This window comes from Canis lupus, chromosome 11, assembly GCF_011100685.1.
Source record: "Canis lupus familiaris isolate Mischka breed German Shepherd chromosome 11, alternate assembly UU_Cfam_GSD_1.0, whole genome shotgun sequence".
NCBI lineage: Eukaryota > Metazoa > Chordata > Mammalia > Carnivora > Canidae > Canis > Canis lupus.
In genome coordinates, this window is record NC_049232.1 from 64,388,703 (window position 1) to 64,401,686 (window position 12,984).

At 56.8% G+C, this 12,984-nt stretch overlaps 2 protein-coding genes across 2 annotated transcripts; one reads left to right on the top strand and one right to left on the bottom strand.

Moving 5' to 3' along the window:
* Positions 1-6,458: 6,458 nt before the first annotated feature.
* ACTL7B (actin like 7B) lies at positions 6,459-7,807 on the bottom strand. Its single transcript, XM_038553039.1, has one exon. The coding sequence runs from the start codon at positions 7,711-7,713 to the stop codon at positions 6,475-6,477; it is 1,239 nt and encodes a 412-aa protein (XP_038408967.1). The 5' UTR covers positions 7,714-7,807; the 3' UTR covers positions 6,459-6,474.
* A 2,571-nt stretch (positions 7,808-10,378) lies between these two features.
* Positions 10,379-12,293, top strand: ACTL7A (actin like 7A). The gene has a single exon (XM_038553038.1). It carries the CDS (start codon positions 10,743-10,745, stop codon positions 12,171-12,173), a length of 1,431 nt encoding a protein of 476 aa, XP_038408966.1. The 5' UTR covers positions 10,379-10,742; the 3' UTR covers positions 12,174-12,293.
* The last annotated feature ends 691 nt before the right edge of the window (positions 12,294-12,984 follow it).

The window sequence follows — 12,984 nt, forward strand, 5'->3', positions numbered from 1 at the left end:
ACACAAATTTTTCTTAAAAGCCAGTCTGGTAGATGTGTGATAGTTGTTTTGGGGGTTTTAATTTGCATTTATTTCCCTAATGGCTAGTGATTCACCCTAGTGAGTGTCTTTTCATGTGCTTATCTACCAACTGCATATCATTCTTAGTGAAAGGTCTGTTCCTGTCTTATGTCCATTGTTTAAATTGGATTGTTTGTTTCTAACTGTTCAGGTTTGTCTTTTGTTTTTTGTTTTTTAATTTTTTTAACTCTTCAGTTTTGAGAATTCTTTATATATTCTAGATGCTTGTCCTTTGCTGGAAATACGGTTTGCAAATATTTTCTCCTGGCCTATAGATTGTTTTTTTTATCTTTTTAATTACCATTACTTTTGTAATTAATTTTTAATAGGTTTAGATTTACAGAAAAACGAGCAGATAGCACAGAAAGTTTCCATATACCACCCCCCCATCCACCCATCCATTTGCCCTATTATTTCATTTTGCGTTAGTGTGGCCCATTTCTCATAATTAATGAGCCAATACTGACACATTATTATTAACTAAAGTCCATAGTGTTTTATCACTGAATTATCAGTGAATTATCACTGAATAATGTTCCACTGTATAGATGTATTTATCCATTCATCTGTCTAAATAACATCTCAGTTCCTTCCAGTTTGGGGCAATTATGAACAAAGTTGCTGGAAATATTTGTGTGTAGGTTTTTATGTGGATGTAATTTTTTTTAAAGATTTTATTTATTTATTCATGAGAGACACAGAGAGAGAGAGAGAGAGAGAGGCAGAGGCATAGGCAGAGGGAGAAGCAGACTCCATGCAGGGAGCCCGATGTGGGACTCAATCCCCAGACCTGGGATCACGCCCTAAGCCAAAGGCAGACGCTCAACTGCTGAGCCACCCAGGCTGCCCTGGATGTAAATTTTCAATTCAATTGGGTAAATATCTAGGAGTGTGATTATTAGATCATATAAGAATATGTTTATCTTGGTTACAAAGAAAAACCACCCTGCCAAATGGTTTTTCAAAGTGGCTGCACCATTTTGTGTCTTTTATATACGGTTGAGTATCTTGTCATATGCTTATCTACCATCTGTATCTCTTCTCTGGTGCAGTGTTCATTCAGACCTTTTGCCCATTTTTAATTGGGTTGTTTTCTTATTGCTGTGTTTTAAGAGTTCTTTGGATACAAATCCTTTCTCAGACATGCATTTTGCAAATACTTTCTTCCATTCTGAGTCTTGCCTTTTAATTCTCTTAGCAGGTTCTTTCCCATAGTGGAAGTTTTTCATTTTAATACAGTCTAGGTTATCGATTCAATAGTTCCTCTCATGGATTGTGTTGGTGTGCTAGCTGAAATCCCATCACCACACCAAAGGTCACCTAGCTTTTCTCCCATATTGTCTTCTAGAAGTTCCGGAGTTTGTGTTTACATTTGGGTCTATGATCCATTTTGAGTTAAGCCTTGTGGAAGGTAAAGTCTGTGTCTAGATCATTTTGGTTTTTTGCAAAAAGATTTCCAATTGTTCTAGCTCCATGTTATTAAAAAGGTTATCCTGGGCAGCCCGGGTGGCTCGTGGTTTAGCACCGCCTGCAGCCCAGGGCCTGATCCTGGAGACCCAGGATCAAGTCCCACATCGGGGTCCCTGCATGGGGCCTGCTTCTCCCTCTGCCTGTGTCTTGCCTCTCTCTCTCTCTCTCTCTCTCTGTCTCTCATGAATAAGTAAGTAAAATCTTATAAAAAACTGTTTTAAATAAAAAGGTTATTCTTTCTCTATTGAATTGCTTTTATTCTTCTGCCAACAATTGACTATATATTTGCATGGATCTATTTTGGAGCTCTCCGTATTGTTTCCATCGATCTACTTGTCTATTCTTTCACCAACATCACACTGTCTTGATTACTGTAGCTTTAAGTCAGATAGTGTCAGTCTTCAAACTGTATTCTTCCTGTGGTGGTGGCTATTTGGGGTCTTTTGTTTTTCCATATAAACCTTAGACTCAGTGTGGCGATACCCACCAATCACTTGCCTCCAAGTGGAGGTGAAAGATTAGCTCCTCCCTGGGCCCCATTAATACCGGAGGAAGAGGAGGAGGAGAAGAGGGGGGAGGAGGAGGAGGAGGAGGAGGGAGGTAAGTACCAGATAGCCCCACGTCTCATCACCTTGTCCCACCTCATTGCTCTGAATGGGGATAAAGATACATCTTCACACTGGATCTGCAGACCCTACCCCACTGGGGGCCTCCGAGTATGGTACTCATGGAGCAGAGGATGTTGGGAGACCAATTCCTTATTCAACCCCACTGAAACCCAGTCTAAGTGTGTTTTCTGTGTTTGCCTATTTGGCATCCGTTCACCACAGGGCCAACTACCTATATTTTCTTCAGAGATCCTGCAGAGTTCTGGACAGGAAGAGCAACAACAAATCAAGAAATACAAATTAAGGAGCCTAGGAGCAATAAATGCAGCATACTTTTCCCTGGGCACCTGCTCCACGCCAAACCCAAGGCTCCACCAGGTCTCAAAGATGGAAGAGACACAGTCTGTCCTTTCCACCAAGTTGTGCAGACATAAAAAGGGCCAAGGCAGGCCTGCAAAGCCACAGCAGTGCAGCGGCCCCGCAGGGAGGAGGCGTCCAGCTGGAGAGCATGCCAGGGAATGCGTCCAGAGGGGCGGGCGCGGGGCTGTGCCTTGGAGGAAGACTTAGGCTTAAATAGGTCCTGAGCAACGTTATGACCCGAAGGAGCAGCATCCCGGGCGCCCAGCCGCTTTGGCTTGTCCCACACTATGCCACAGCTTCTGATTTACGTCGGAACATCTACATTGTGCTCCGCATGTGCCCTGTAGTGTTTTTTTACCAGCTAAGTGGCTGAACTGGGATTCAAACCCAGATGGCCCCATTCTTTTTTTTTTTTTTTTTTAAGATTTATGTACGAGAGACACACAGAAAGAGAGAGGCAGAGACAGAAGCAGGCTCCATGCAGGGAGCCCGACACAGGACTCAATCCCGGGACCCCCGGGATCGCACCCTGGGCCAAAGGCAGGCGCCAAACCGCTGAGCCACCCAGGGATTCACCAGCCCTGTAGTGTTTTGAGCAGCTTCTCTACTAGGTGTCTCCGTTAGAATCACCTGGGGCGGAACTTCTCACTTGCAGATTCCCAGGTGCTTCCCCAGGTCTACTGATTCAATCTAGGACAAGTCCACACTGGTTTTGTTATTTGGTTTTTTGTTGTTGTTGTTGCTGTTTTTTGGGGGGAACCAGTTCCTGAGACAATTCCGCTGCCCACCATTTCTCTCTCCCTTTCCAGCTCCCCCCCTTTAAACAAACTCTCTGGGGTTGGGGGAACCTGGTTAGTAACACCTGCTGATTTCTAAGGCACCCAATACGCCCACCAGGCTCAGTTCAAGCCACCAACACAAATTAAAAATTGGGTTTGGCTTGCAAAATCCCCATATAGTTAGGACTCTCACAGGCCGTGATAAGAGCCAGTGCCAGGATAACCAATGGCCCACACTCCTGCTCCCCACTGATCAAGAAACACTACGCTCCAGGAAAACGTAGGATCACATACAAAACCCACCTGAGTCAAGTAGAACACGATTAATAGATGTTATAACAGGGTTAATTGCTTAAACCCATCTCATGCAGGAAACTCCCAGAGCAGAGTTGGTAAGACCCACTAGAGGAAGAGCGGTGAGGCTGCCCAGAGGGACAGTGAGGATGACAGCCGCTCACAGGCTCTTAACAGTAGACTTTCACCACCTGAGGTCACTCTAGTGCTTGATCATTTATGTCTCTGGCAATCAAGCAAGAGAAGTCTCTCCTTTGCTAAAAGGTCAGCATTCTTTTTTTTTTTTTTTTAAGATTTTATTTGCTTATTCATGGGAGACAGAGAGAGAGAGAGAGAGAGAGAGAGAGAGAGAGAGAGAGAGGCAGAGACCCAGGCAGGGGGAGAAGCAGGCTCCATGCAGGGAGCCGGATGTGGGGACTCAATCCAGGGTCTCCAGGATCACGCCCTGGGCTGCAGGTGGCGCTAAATTACCGCTAAGCCACCTAGGGATCCCCCAAAGGTCAGCATTCTTAACTCTGGTATCTCAAGCTGATCATGAAATTACATCGTATTTGCTGTTCATTACTTGAGAGCCGCTTTTAGGTCAATGTTTTTTTCTTGGTTAAAATAAATCGGTTATTTGCCTGCGGGGAGGAGACAAAGGCAAGGGGGTATTTGGGAATCACCAAACCTTGATTTGGCACAGGACTGGCTTACCAGGCAGCTGCACCCAATGGACAAGCTTTCTGGACCTCTCCAGGCCGTAGCATCCTCACCTGTGAAATGGGGACAATAACTTGGGACTTGTACCTCCCAGGTTGGGAGTGAGTCATCCCTGAGGCCAAGCCCCGCGCCGGGCTTGCAAGAAACCACGATCAGGACGCTCCTGCCCCTAAGGAGCTCCAACTCCAGACCCCAGGGACAAATATCTGAACCAGAGAATATAGGACGGCGGCCAGTAGATGTTCTTAGGTTTCTGCACTTGAGCATTAGTGTGTGATGCTGCATCTTTTTTTTTTTTTTTTTAAGATTTTATTTATTTACTCATGAGAGAGAGGCAGAGACAGAGGCAGGGGGAGAGGCAGGCTCCATGCGGGGGGCCCGAGGCGGGACTCGATCCCGGGACCCGGGGGTCACGCCCTGAGCCACCCAGGTGTTCCTGCGACTCTACATCTCGATAAAAATTCGTGTGTAGTGGCCGATTTGTTGGGGAATAAGTTGATGTGTTGCTCTTAACATTCCGCTGTCCAGGCCTCCCCTCCCGCGGCAGGAAGGAGGCCCGGGGTCCCCCCCTCCCCCGGGTGAGGCTGAGCTCGCGGGCGCGGCGCGGCGGCAGGGGGCGCTCCAGGCCCGGGCGCAGCGGAGGCCCCTTCCCGCGGCACCGGCACCGGCTCCGCCGCCTCCTTCCCGCTCGCAAACGCCGTCGCAGCAGCGCCCGGGCCCGCGCCCCCCCACCCCGGGGCCCATCCCCGTAGCCGGCAGGTGGCGGCGGGGAGCCAGGCGCCCGGGCCCCGCGAGGGGGCGGCGGGGGCGGCCCGAGGGCGCCGTCGGCCTTGCGCACACTCGTGTGCCCCGGGCCAGCGCCGCCGTCGCGGACAGGGCTCCTCGGGGCTGCGCGTGCCCGCGGGCGCGGGAGGGGCCCCAGACCCCGCCAGCCGGGTGGGGGCCCTCGGCCACCCGGCACTGCAGGCCTCAGGCCGCCCCCGCCCCGCCTCCGGGGACCAGGCAGGCTCCCCGCGTCCCGCCGCGCCCCTCGCATCCTCGCCGGCCGCCGCCCTGTCGCCCGAGGGACCGAGGGACCGAGGGACCCGGACGAGCGCGCTCGGCTGCGCGGCTCCCGCAGGCGGGGTCCCCGAGCGCTAGGCGGCCGCCCAGGCGGGACCCCGTGTCCTTGGGCCTGGCTCCGGGGACTTCGAGGAGGCGGCGGCCTGACAGCCTCTGCCACCCGGGGAGACGCGCGGCACTGGGGGCACGGGGGGGCACTGGGGGCACGGGGGGCAGCGCCGCGGGGCCTGCGGACGGAGCGGCTGAGGCTGAGGACGTGGGAGCGAGCGGCGGCCCCGCTTCCCCGCCTGGGCCCCGGGATCCTGGGATCTCAGGATCTCTCCGCGGCTCCTGGGGCGCGAGCGGGAGCAGCGAGCACGGGCTGGCCACGCGGGGGCGCTGCGGCAGCAGGAGCGCGAGGGGGGCCGCGGGCCGCGGGGGCTGGCGCTCTGGAAAACGCGGATCCGCGTGCGGCCGGCAGGACGACCCCCGCCCCCCCCCCCGCCCCCCCCGCCCCCCCAGAGCTCGGCAAGCTGCGCGTCCGCAACCCGGGGGTCGCTTCCACCGGATCCAGCCGCGCCTGCAGCCCGCTCTTGGACTCCAGCCTCCAGAGGTGAACTGCCGTTGTCGGAGGCCACCTGGGCCGCGGTCTTTTTCTTGTTTTAAGCTCTTCTGTAGTCCTGAGACCCAGCGAGAGAGGCAGACCCCCAGGCAGAGGGAGCAGCAGGGCCCCGCGGGGAGCCCGACGGGGGACTCGATCCCGGGCCCCAGGATCCCGCCCGGGCCGGAGGCGGCGCTCAGCCGCTGAGCCCCCGGGCCGCCCCGCGGTCTCGTCACCGCAGCCCACGCGCAGGCGGCCGCGCTGGCCCCCCTGGAAGCCCCCGGGCCGGAAGGCGGGGAGAGGAGCAGGGCTCCCGGGCTCCGGGCCTCCCCTGGCTCCGTGGCCCCAACAGCTGCGGGGGCGCTGGGTCGGTGTCGGTCGGGGAGGCGCTGCCGGGCGGCGGGCGGGGGCCCCGGGGAGCCCGCGGGCAGGGCGCCCGGTCCTCCCCCCCGCCCCCCCGGTCCCCGGCGGCAGACGAGAGCAAGGAAGCCAGAGCAGACGAGAGCGAGAGCGCGGACGGGTTTATGAGCGGCGGCCCCGCCCGCCCCGCCCGCCGCGCTCAGCACTTGCTGTGGATGGCGGCGCCGCCGCGCTCCGCGAACTCCTCCCTGCTGACCCACAGCTGCTGGAAGGCCTGCAGGGAGGCCAGGATGGAGCCGCCCGTCCACACCGACGTCTTCCGCTCGGGGGCGGCGGCCACGGCGAGCCCGCCCCCGGGCCAGAGCAGGCCCAGCTCGCTCTGGAAGCGCGCGGGGAAGCCGCCCAGCATGGTGCAGCCGCCGCACAGCAGCACGTTGGCGGCCATCTCCGCCCCGAGGCCCGCGTCCCGGCAGCGCTGCAGGCAGGCGGCGGCGAGCGCGGGCAGCCCGGGCTGGCTGCTGCCCGCCACGCTGGGCCGGAAGAGCATCTCCGCGCACTGGAAGCGCTCGGGGCCCACGGCCAGGCGCCGGCCGTCGGGCAGCTCGTAGTCCACGCGCAGGCCGAGCTCGCGGCCGGGCGCCGGCGCCGCGGAGCAGCACTGCTTCTTGATGTGCTCCACGATGTGCAGGTGGTCGTCGGTGAACGCGTGGCCCGACTCGTTGAGCAGCCGCAGCAGGTAGCGGGTGAGGTCGCCGCCCGCGTAGTCGGCCCGGCCCGGCAGGCCCGGCAGCACGTTGCCCTCGGAGATGGGCACCGCGTGCGAGACGCCGTGGCCGCTCTCCAGCACCAGGCCCGACGTCCTGCCGTACGAGTAGATGGACAGCAGCGGCTGGGGCGCCACGTGCAGGGCGGGGACGCCCAAGGCCTCGAACAGGAGCTCGGCGTACTTCTCCCGCTGGCCGGCGGGGCCGAGCGGGGGGTCGGAGAGCAGCACGGCGTGCTCCTCGGGGCGGATCTTCATGGCCGTGCGGAACACGTACTCCCAGATGCTCTGCACGCAGTCCCAGTCCACCACCACGCCGTGCTGCAGCGGGTTCGTCAGCTTCAGGGGCGCCCCGGTGCGGAGCAGCTCGTGGCCCACGTAGGTCTCCTTGCGGGTGTCGCCGGCCTGGGCGGCCGCCGCGCAGGGCCTGCCCACGGTGGAGGACACGAAGTAGGTGGGCCTGGGCTCGCCCGCGTAGCCGCACTTGCAGTACTGGGAGCCCAGGTCGATGACCAGGGCCTTGATCCTGCGCACCTTCCGCGCCTTCGCCTTCAGCGGCGCGGCCGCCCGCGCGCCCCGGAGGCCGGCGTCGGGGCCCGGCAGCGCCCCCGCCTCCCCCGGGTCACCCCGAGCCGCGCCCAGGGGCGCGGGGCTCGGGCTGCTCCTCACCGCCATCTGCCTCCGCGGCTCGCCTTTCTCACATGCGCATCCCAGAGCTCCGTGGGCAGAAATAAGCCGCTGGGCCTCCAGCGCTGCCTGGCACCCCCCACCCCATTGTGAGGTCACCGAGGGCCGGTCCATTCCGGCAGCCCGGGGAGGGCGGGCCTGGGCCGGCCGGATCCCCCCCGCCCCCCCCACGGCCATCCCCTAACTCGACTCTGCCCCAAGACGGGGCTGGGGCCAGCACACTGGGGCCTCGCGTTGCTGCCCCCTCCCCTTACCGCCCTGCTCCTGATGCCCTGTCCACTGACCTTGTCTTCCTCGGCCTCTTGGCTGACGGGGTGATAAATATCTGAGCCCCCCCCCCCCCCCCAGTAAGCCAGGCACTGTACCAGGTGCCTCCCTGTTACCTCCCGGGATCCTGAGAGGGAGGCAGAGCTGAGGAAAAGGCGGCTCAGAATCCTAAAGATTCGCCCAAGAGCAAACAGCTCTTGAGATGTTTGTATTTTCACTCAAGTTCATTCAACTCCAACACACCAGAGCGTGAGGGCCCCAACGGCGCTTTAAGCAGGGGCAGGGAGGGGATCCCTGGGTGGCTCAGGGGTTTAGCACCTGCCTTTGGCCCAGGGCACGATCCTGGAGTCCCGGGATCGAGTCCCGCATCAGGCTCCCTGCGTGGAGCCTGCTTCTCTCTCTGCCTGTGTCTCTGCCTCTCTCTCTCTCTGTCTAAAATAAATAAATAAATCTTAAAAAAAAGCAGGGGCAGAGCAGTCAGATCTGCCTGCTAGAAAATTTGAAAAAGATTAGTGTCTAGCTGTGATGTTGAGGGGCAAGGCCACTGAAGACCGTCCTGTAAGACCTGAGGGGGACCGAAGCCAGGCTGTGATAGTGTGTGCAAGAGCAGGGACGGGTTCTCCAGAAGTTTAGAAGGTGGGGTCCCATCCACTTGGGTGGTTCCCCATCCGTCCTCCATTCAACCCAAGATCTTCCTCTTAGCATCTGAGGCCTTCTCTTGTTGACCCTGTGACATCTCTCGCTTCAAACTGTATTCACGTCAGATGATTAGATGGGCCGTGGGGAGTGAGGGAAGGAGGATGCATCCCTCACCTCCTCCAAAGCAAGGAAGATGGCTTGTGGTACAGAACGGACAAATTCACTAGGTTCCCATAGGGCCCGCCACCCAAACCGTCCTCCCAACAAAAACAAACAAAATGCCTCCAGGTGATTCATAAGAAACCCTGTACTTTGGCATTTGCCCTACTAGATTCTCTCTCTTCCTTCTTCTAGCTGCTAAAATTACAGGGGCCCAGTTCACCTTCCTTTTGAGAATCCAGGGTGGGCTGTGTCCCAAAGGCCGGAGCAAGGATACCAGCTCAAAGAGAAATGGGTTTCTTGGTCTAACCTTCACAGGTTTCTTTCTCCCCTATAGGAGGGCCTGGGAGTTGTTTTCAAGAAGAGTCACCTGATGGTTTTCTAGGCTCGGGCCAGAGGAGCAAACGTGGCCTGAGATACTGAGTAATAGTAGGTGCCTCTAACCTCGAAGGACTGCACCGGAGACCCCAGGGAGCCCACGAGCGCCTGGGATGGCTAGTGCCAAGCATGGGGGCTCGTGCATGCCAGGAGCGAAACATTCTGGGGGCAGTGTGCCAAGCGTCTCCATATTCTCCCATCATCGGTACCACACTGTGTCCTGACCCCGGAGAGAGAAGGGACACAAAGGGGGACGTAGAAGCTAAGGGGAAAGGCTTTGCTAAGAGAGAGCATCCGAGCGTGCAAGATCCTGACAGGTGAAGTAAAAGGAGTGGAGAGTCCGGTGACTGCAGCCTGCAGGACGTGCGGGGCCCCTGGGTCCCTGTGTCTTGGGCCTCAGAGACCAGGTGGAGCGAGCGCCTGGCGTTGAGCCAGCACAGCAGCTCTCCCACCCACACGGACACAAAGGGCCAAGGGGGCGAGCCGGGGCGGGCGTGGGGCGGGAGGGAGCATGTGAAACACGGCCTGGCAGGCCTTAGTGGGGAGCACAGGCCAAGTGACAGTGTGTGATGGCTCCCAAAAGGTATGCACACCTTTAATCCCTGGGATCTGTGTGAATGGTACCTTTCAGGGCAAAAGGGACCTCGCAGATAGGGGAGTTGGGGAGTCTGAGGCAGGGAGGTGACCCCGCGTTACCACCAGGGTCCTGGTAAGAGGGTGGGTCAGGAGGGTCAGGTCAAGGGAGAGATGGCAGGTCTTTGAAGATGAAGGGGCCCCAAGCCAAGGAACGTAGGTGAAGGTAGCAGGGTGACTGCGGATTCCCGACCTCCGGAGTGGTAGACGCTGTTTGAAGCCACTGAGTGTGGTAATTTGTTAGAGCAGCCACGGAGGATCCAGGGCAATGAGAATGCCGTCGGGCTGCCGCACATTTGTCCGAATTCAAGACGAAGGTTGAGAAGGAAAGACAGGGTCATCCTAAATTAAAAATGCCTTTGGTTTTCACATCAACATTCTTTTGAGGTGAAGTCGAACAATCCAAGGCGGCCGCGCGAACCCCTGCTGCACAGCAGAGGCAAGTACGTGAGCTCTTAGGCAGCCGGGCATCGAGCAAAGTGAACTCCTGTTCTCTCGAGATTCGATGCCATTTCATCCTCTTGGTTCACCCATCGAACCAAGAAGGTAACACTTTTATTTTTTTTCCTAATATTTTATTTATTTGGGGGAGTGAGAGGGGAGGAGAGGTAGAGGAAGCAGCAGCAGCGTGCTCCCCTCCCCAGGCCCCTTCCCTGCCTTTTCTCTCTTGCCCTTACCATCTTCTGCCCTGTGTGTTTCGGCCACTGCCTCTCCCCCCAGCTCCTGCTGACTAGAGTGTGAACTCTACGAGGGCACAGAGGTTTTCTTTTTTCTCCCAGCTGCCTTGCACGGAGCAAGTGCTCAATAAATAAGTGATTGGCTAGATCAGGCTTATTACACAATCTAGAAAAGGGTGAAGTCACCTCCAAAACACTACCTTAAATCCACCCCAACACGGGACACAGGTTCCCAGTATCTAGAAAGCCCCGGGTCACCAGATTATGTCACAATCAGTGATGTCATCATTGGGGAAATTCCCAAGTTGCTGTCTGATAATAAGCCTTTCAGGCCTTGACCCCAGTGGGATCGAGGAACTTTCTGAGAGCAAGATGGCTCTTGATAGCATGTGGGCTCCACAGGCAGGAATCATCGGGGATGGGCCTGCCAAGAGAGGCGGCGAACAGGCCCCCCTACAGGCCCACGTCCTCCAGACGGCCTCCCTAAAGGACGGCCCGGCAAAGCGGGCAGTGTGGGTCCGCTGCAACCGTTCGGAGCCAGAAGAACCTACTAAATCAACGACGGTCAGGGAGAAGCCCAGGTTAGAGGTGACCAAAGCAGTGGTCGTGGACCTTGGCACTGGCTACTGCAAATGTGGCTTCGCCGGGCTGCCAAAGCCCACCCACAACATCTCCTCGACGGTGGGCAAGCCCTACATGGAGACGGCCAAAACCGGGGACAATCGCAAGGAGACGTTTGTGGGGAAGGAGCTCATCAACCCAGAGGTTCGCCTCAAGCTAGTTAACCCTTTGCGGCATGGCATCATCGTGGACTGGGATACGGTGCAGGATATCTGGGAACATCTCTTCCACAAGGAGATGAAGATCTCCCCAGAGGAGCACGCGGTCTTGGTCTCAGACCCACCCCTGAGCCCGCACACCAACAGAGAGAAGTACGCCGAGATGCTGTTTGAAACCTTCAGCACCCCCGCCATGCACATCGCCTACCAATCCCGCCTGTCCATGTACTCCTACGGAAGGACGTCCGGCCTGGTGGTGGAGGTTGGCCACGGCGTGTCCTACGTGGTCCCCATCTACGAGGGTTATCCTCTGCCCAGCATCACCGGACGGCTGGACTACGCGGGCTCTGACCTGACAGCCTACTTGATGGGCCTGATGAATAACTTGGGGAAACACTTCACCGAGGACCAGCTAAGCATTGTGGAGGACATCAAGAAGAAATGCTGCTTTGTGGCCCTGGACCCCATCGAAGAGAAGAAAGTCCCAGCCACTGTGCACACGATCCAGTACACTCTGCCTGACGGGAAGGAGATAAGCCTGTGCCAGGAGAGGTTTCTCTGCTCGGAAATGTTCTTTAAGCCTTCTCTTATCAAGTCCATGCAGCTGGGCCTCCACACCCAGACAGTGTCCTGCCTTAACAAGTGTGACATTGCCCTCAAACGGGATCTCATGGGGAACATCCTGCTGTGCGGGGGCAGCACTATGCTCAGCGGTTTCCCTAACCGCCTGCAGAAGGAGCTGAGCAGCATGTGTCCCAATGACAACCCCCAGGTAAACGTGTTGCCCGAGAGAGACACTGCAGTGTGGACGGGCGGCTCCATCCTGGCGTCACTTCAGGGCTTCCAACCACTGTGGGTCCACCGCTTTGAGTATGAGGAACATGGGCCTTTCTTCCTCTACAGAAGGTGCTTCTGAACTCTGAAGAAGCATGGTTGCCGTGCGTCGGCTTTGCTGGGCGAGCACCCACCCTACACATACGGAGCTGAGCCCACGTCTGCTCCTGCAGTATTAAACGAGCCTTGTGTTCCCTCCATAGCGTGTGTCTCTGTGTCCTGACTTGGTAAGAGCAAGTTCGTATATGCAGCAGGTGCCTTAAAATATACAGCTGGCAAACAAAAGTCGGGGTATGTGTGAAACACAGACCTGTATTACGTGTTGCTTGTGTAAACATTCCTGGGAAAAACAAGCTTAGAACGACTGTCCCTTTTTTGTACTCCCCACTTCAGGAACGACTGCATTGTTAAATCTGCTCAGAAGGGGAGTGTGAAGAAGATAGGTTAGAGCGTCAGGGCTGCTGGGGCGTAGAGGCACATTCCTTTTGATAAACAGCAGGAAGCATGCTATTATGGTACAGTCTCCCACAAAGCAGCAGAGTACACTTCATGCTCCATGAAGGCTTGTGAAGAGCTGATGAAGATGTCTGATCCCTGCTTCCACTGTACTTTTAGTTCCAACAGTCACTTAGGTCTCAGTATCAGTTCTTATCAAGCCATCATGGTGACAAGCTGGTGAAACCTGGCATATGAGTAAGGTACACCTATCTGTCTAAAGGGGGCAACTCTTCAGCTGCTCGTCTCCCACGAGATTCCCCATCAGCCTATCGGATATACGGCTGGAATCTGGGATGGGCACAGGATAGAGGCTGCCGGTTCCAGGGCTAATGGTGTAGGTTTTGTGGGAACCGGCCCTATGCTGGTCATTCTAACCCAACTGAGGGGCCAGAAGG

Excerpts from the sequence above, each read along its gene's own strand:
- ACTL7B (XM_038553039.1), bottom strand. The coding sequence starts at position 7,713 with ATGGCGGTGAGGAGCAGCCCGAGCCCCGCGCCCCTGGGCGCGGCTCGG.
- ACTL7A (XM_038553038.1), top strand. The coding sequence starts at position 10,743 with ATGTCACAATCAGTGATGTCATCATTGGGGAAATTCCCAAGTTGCTGT.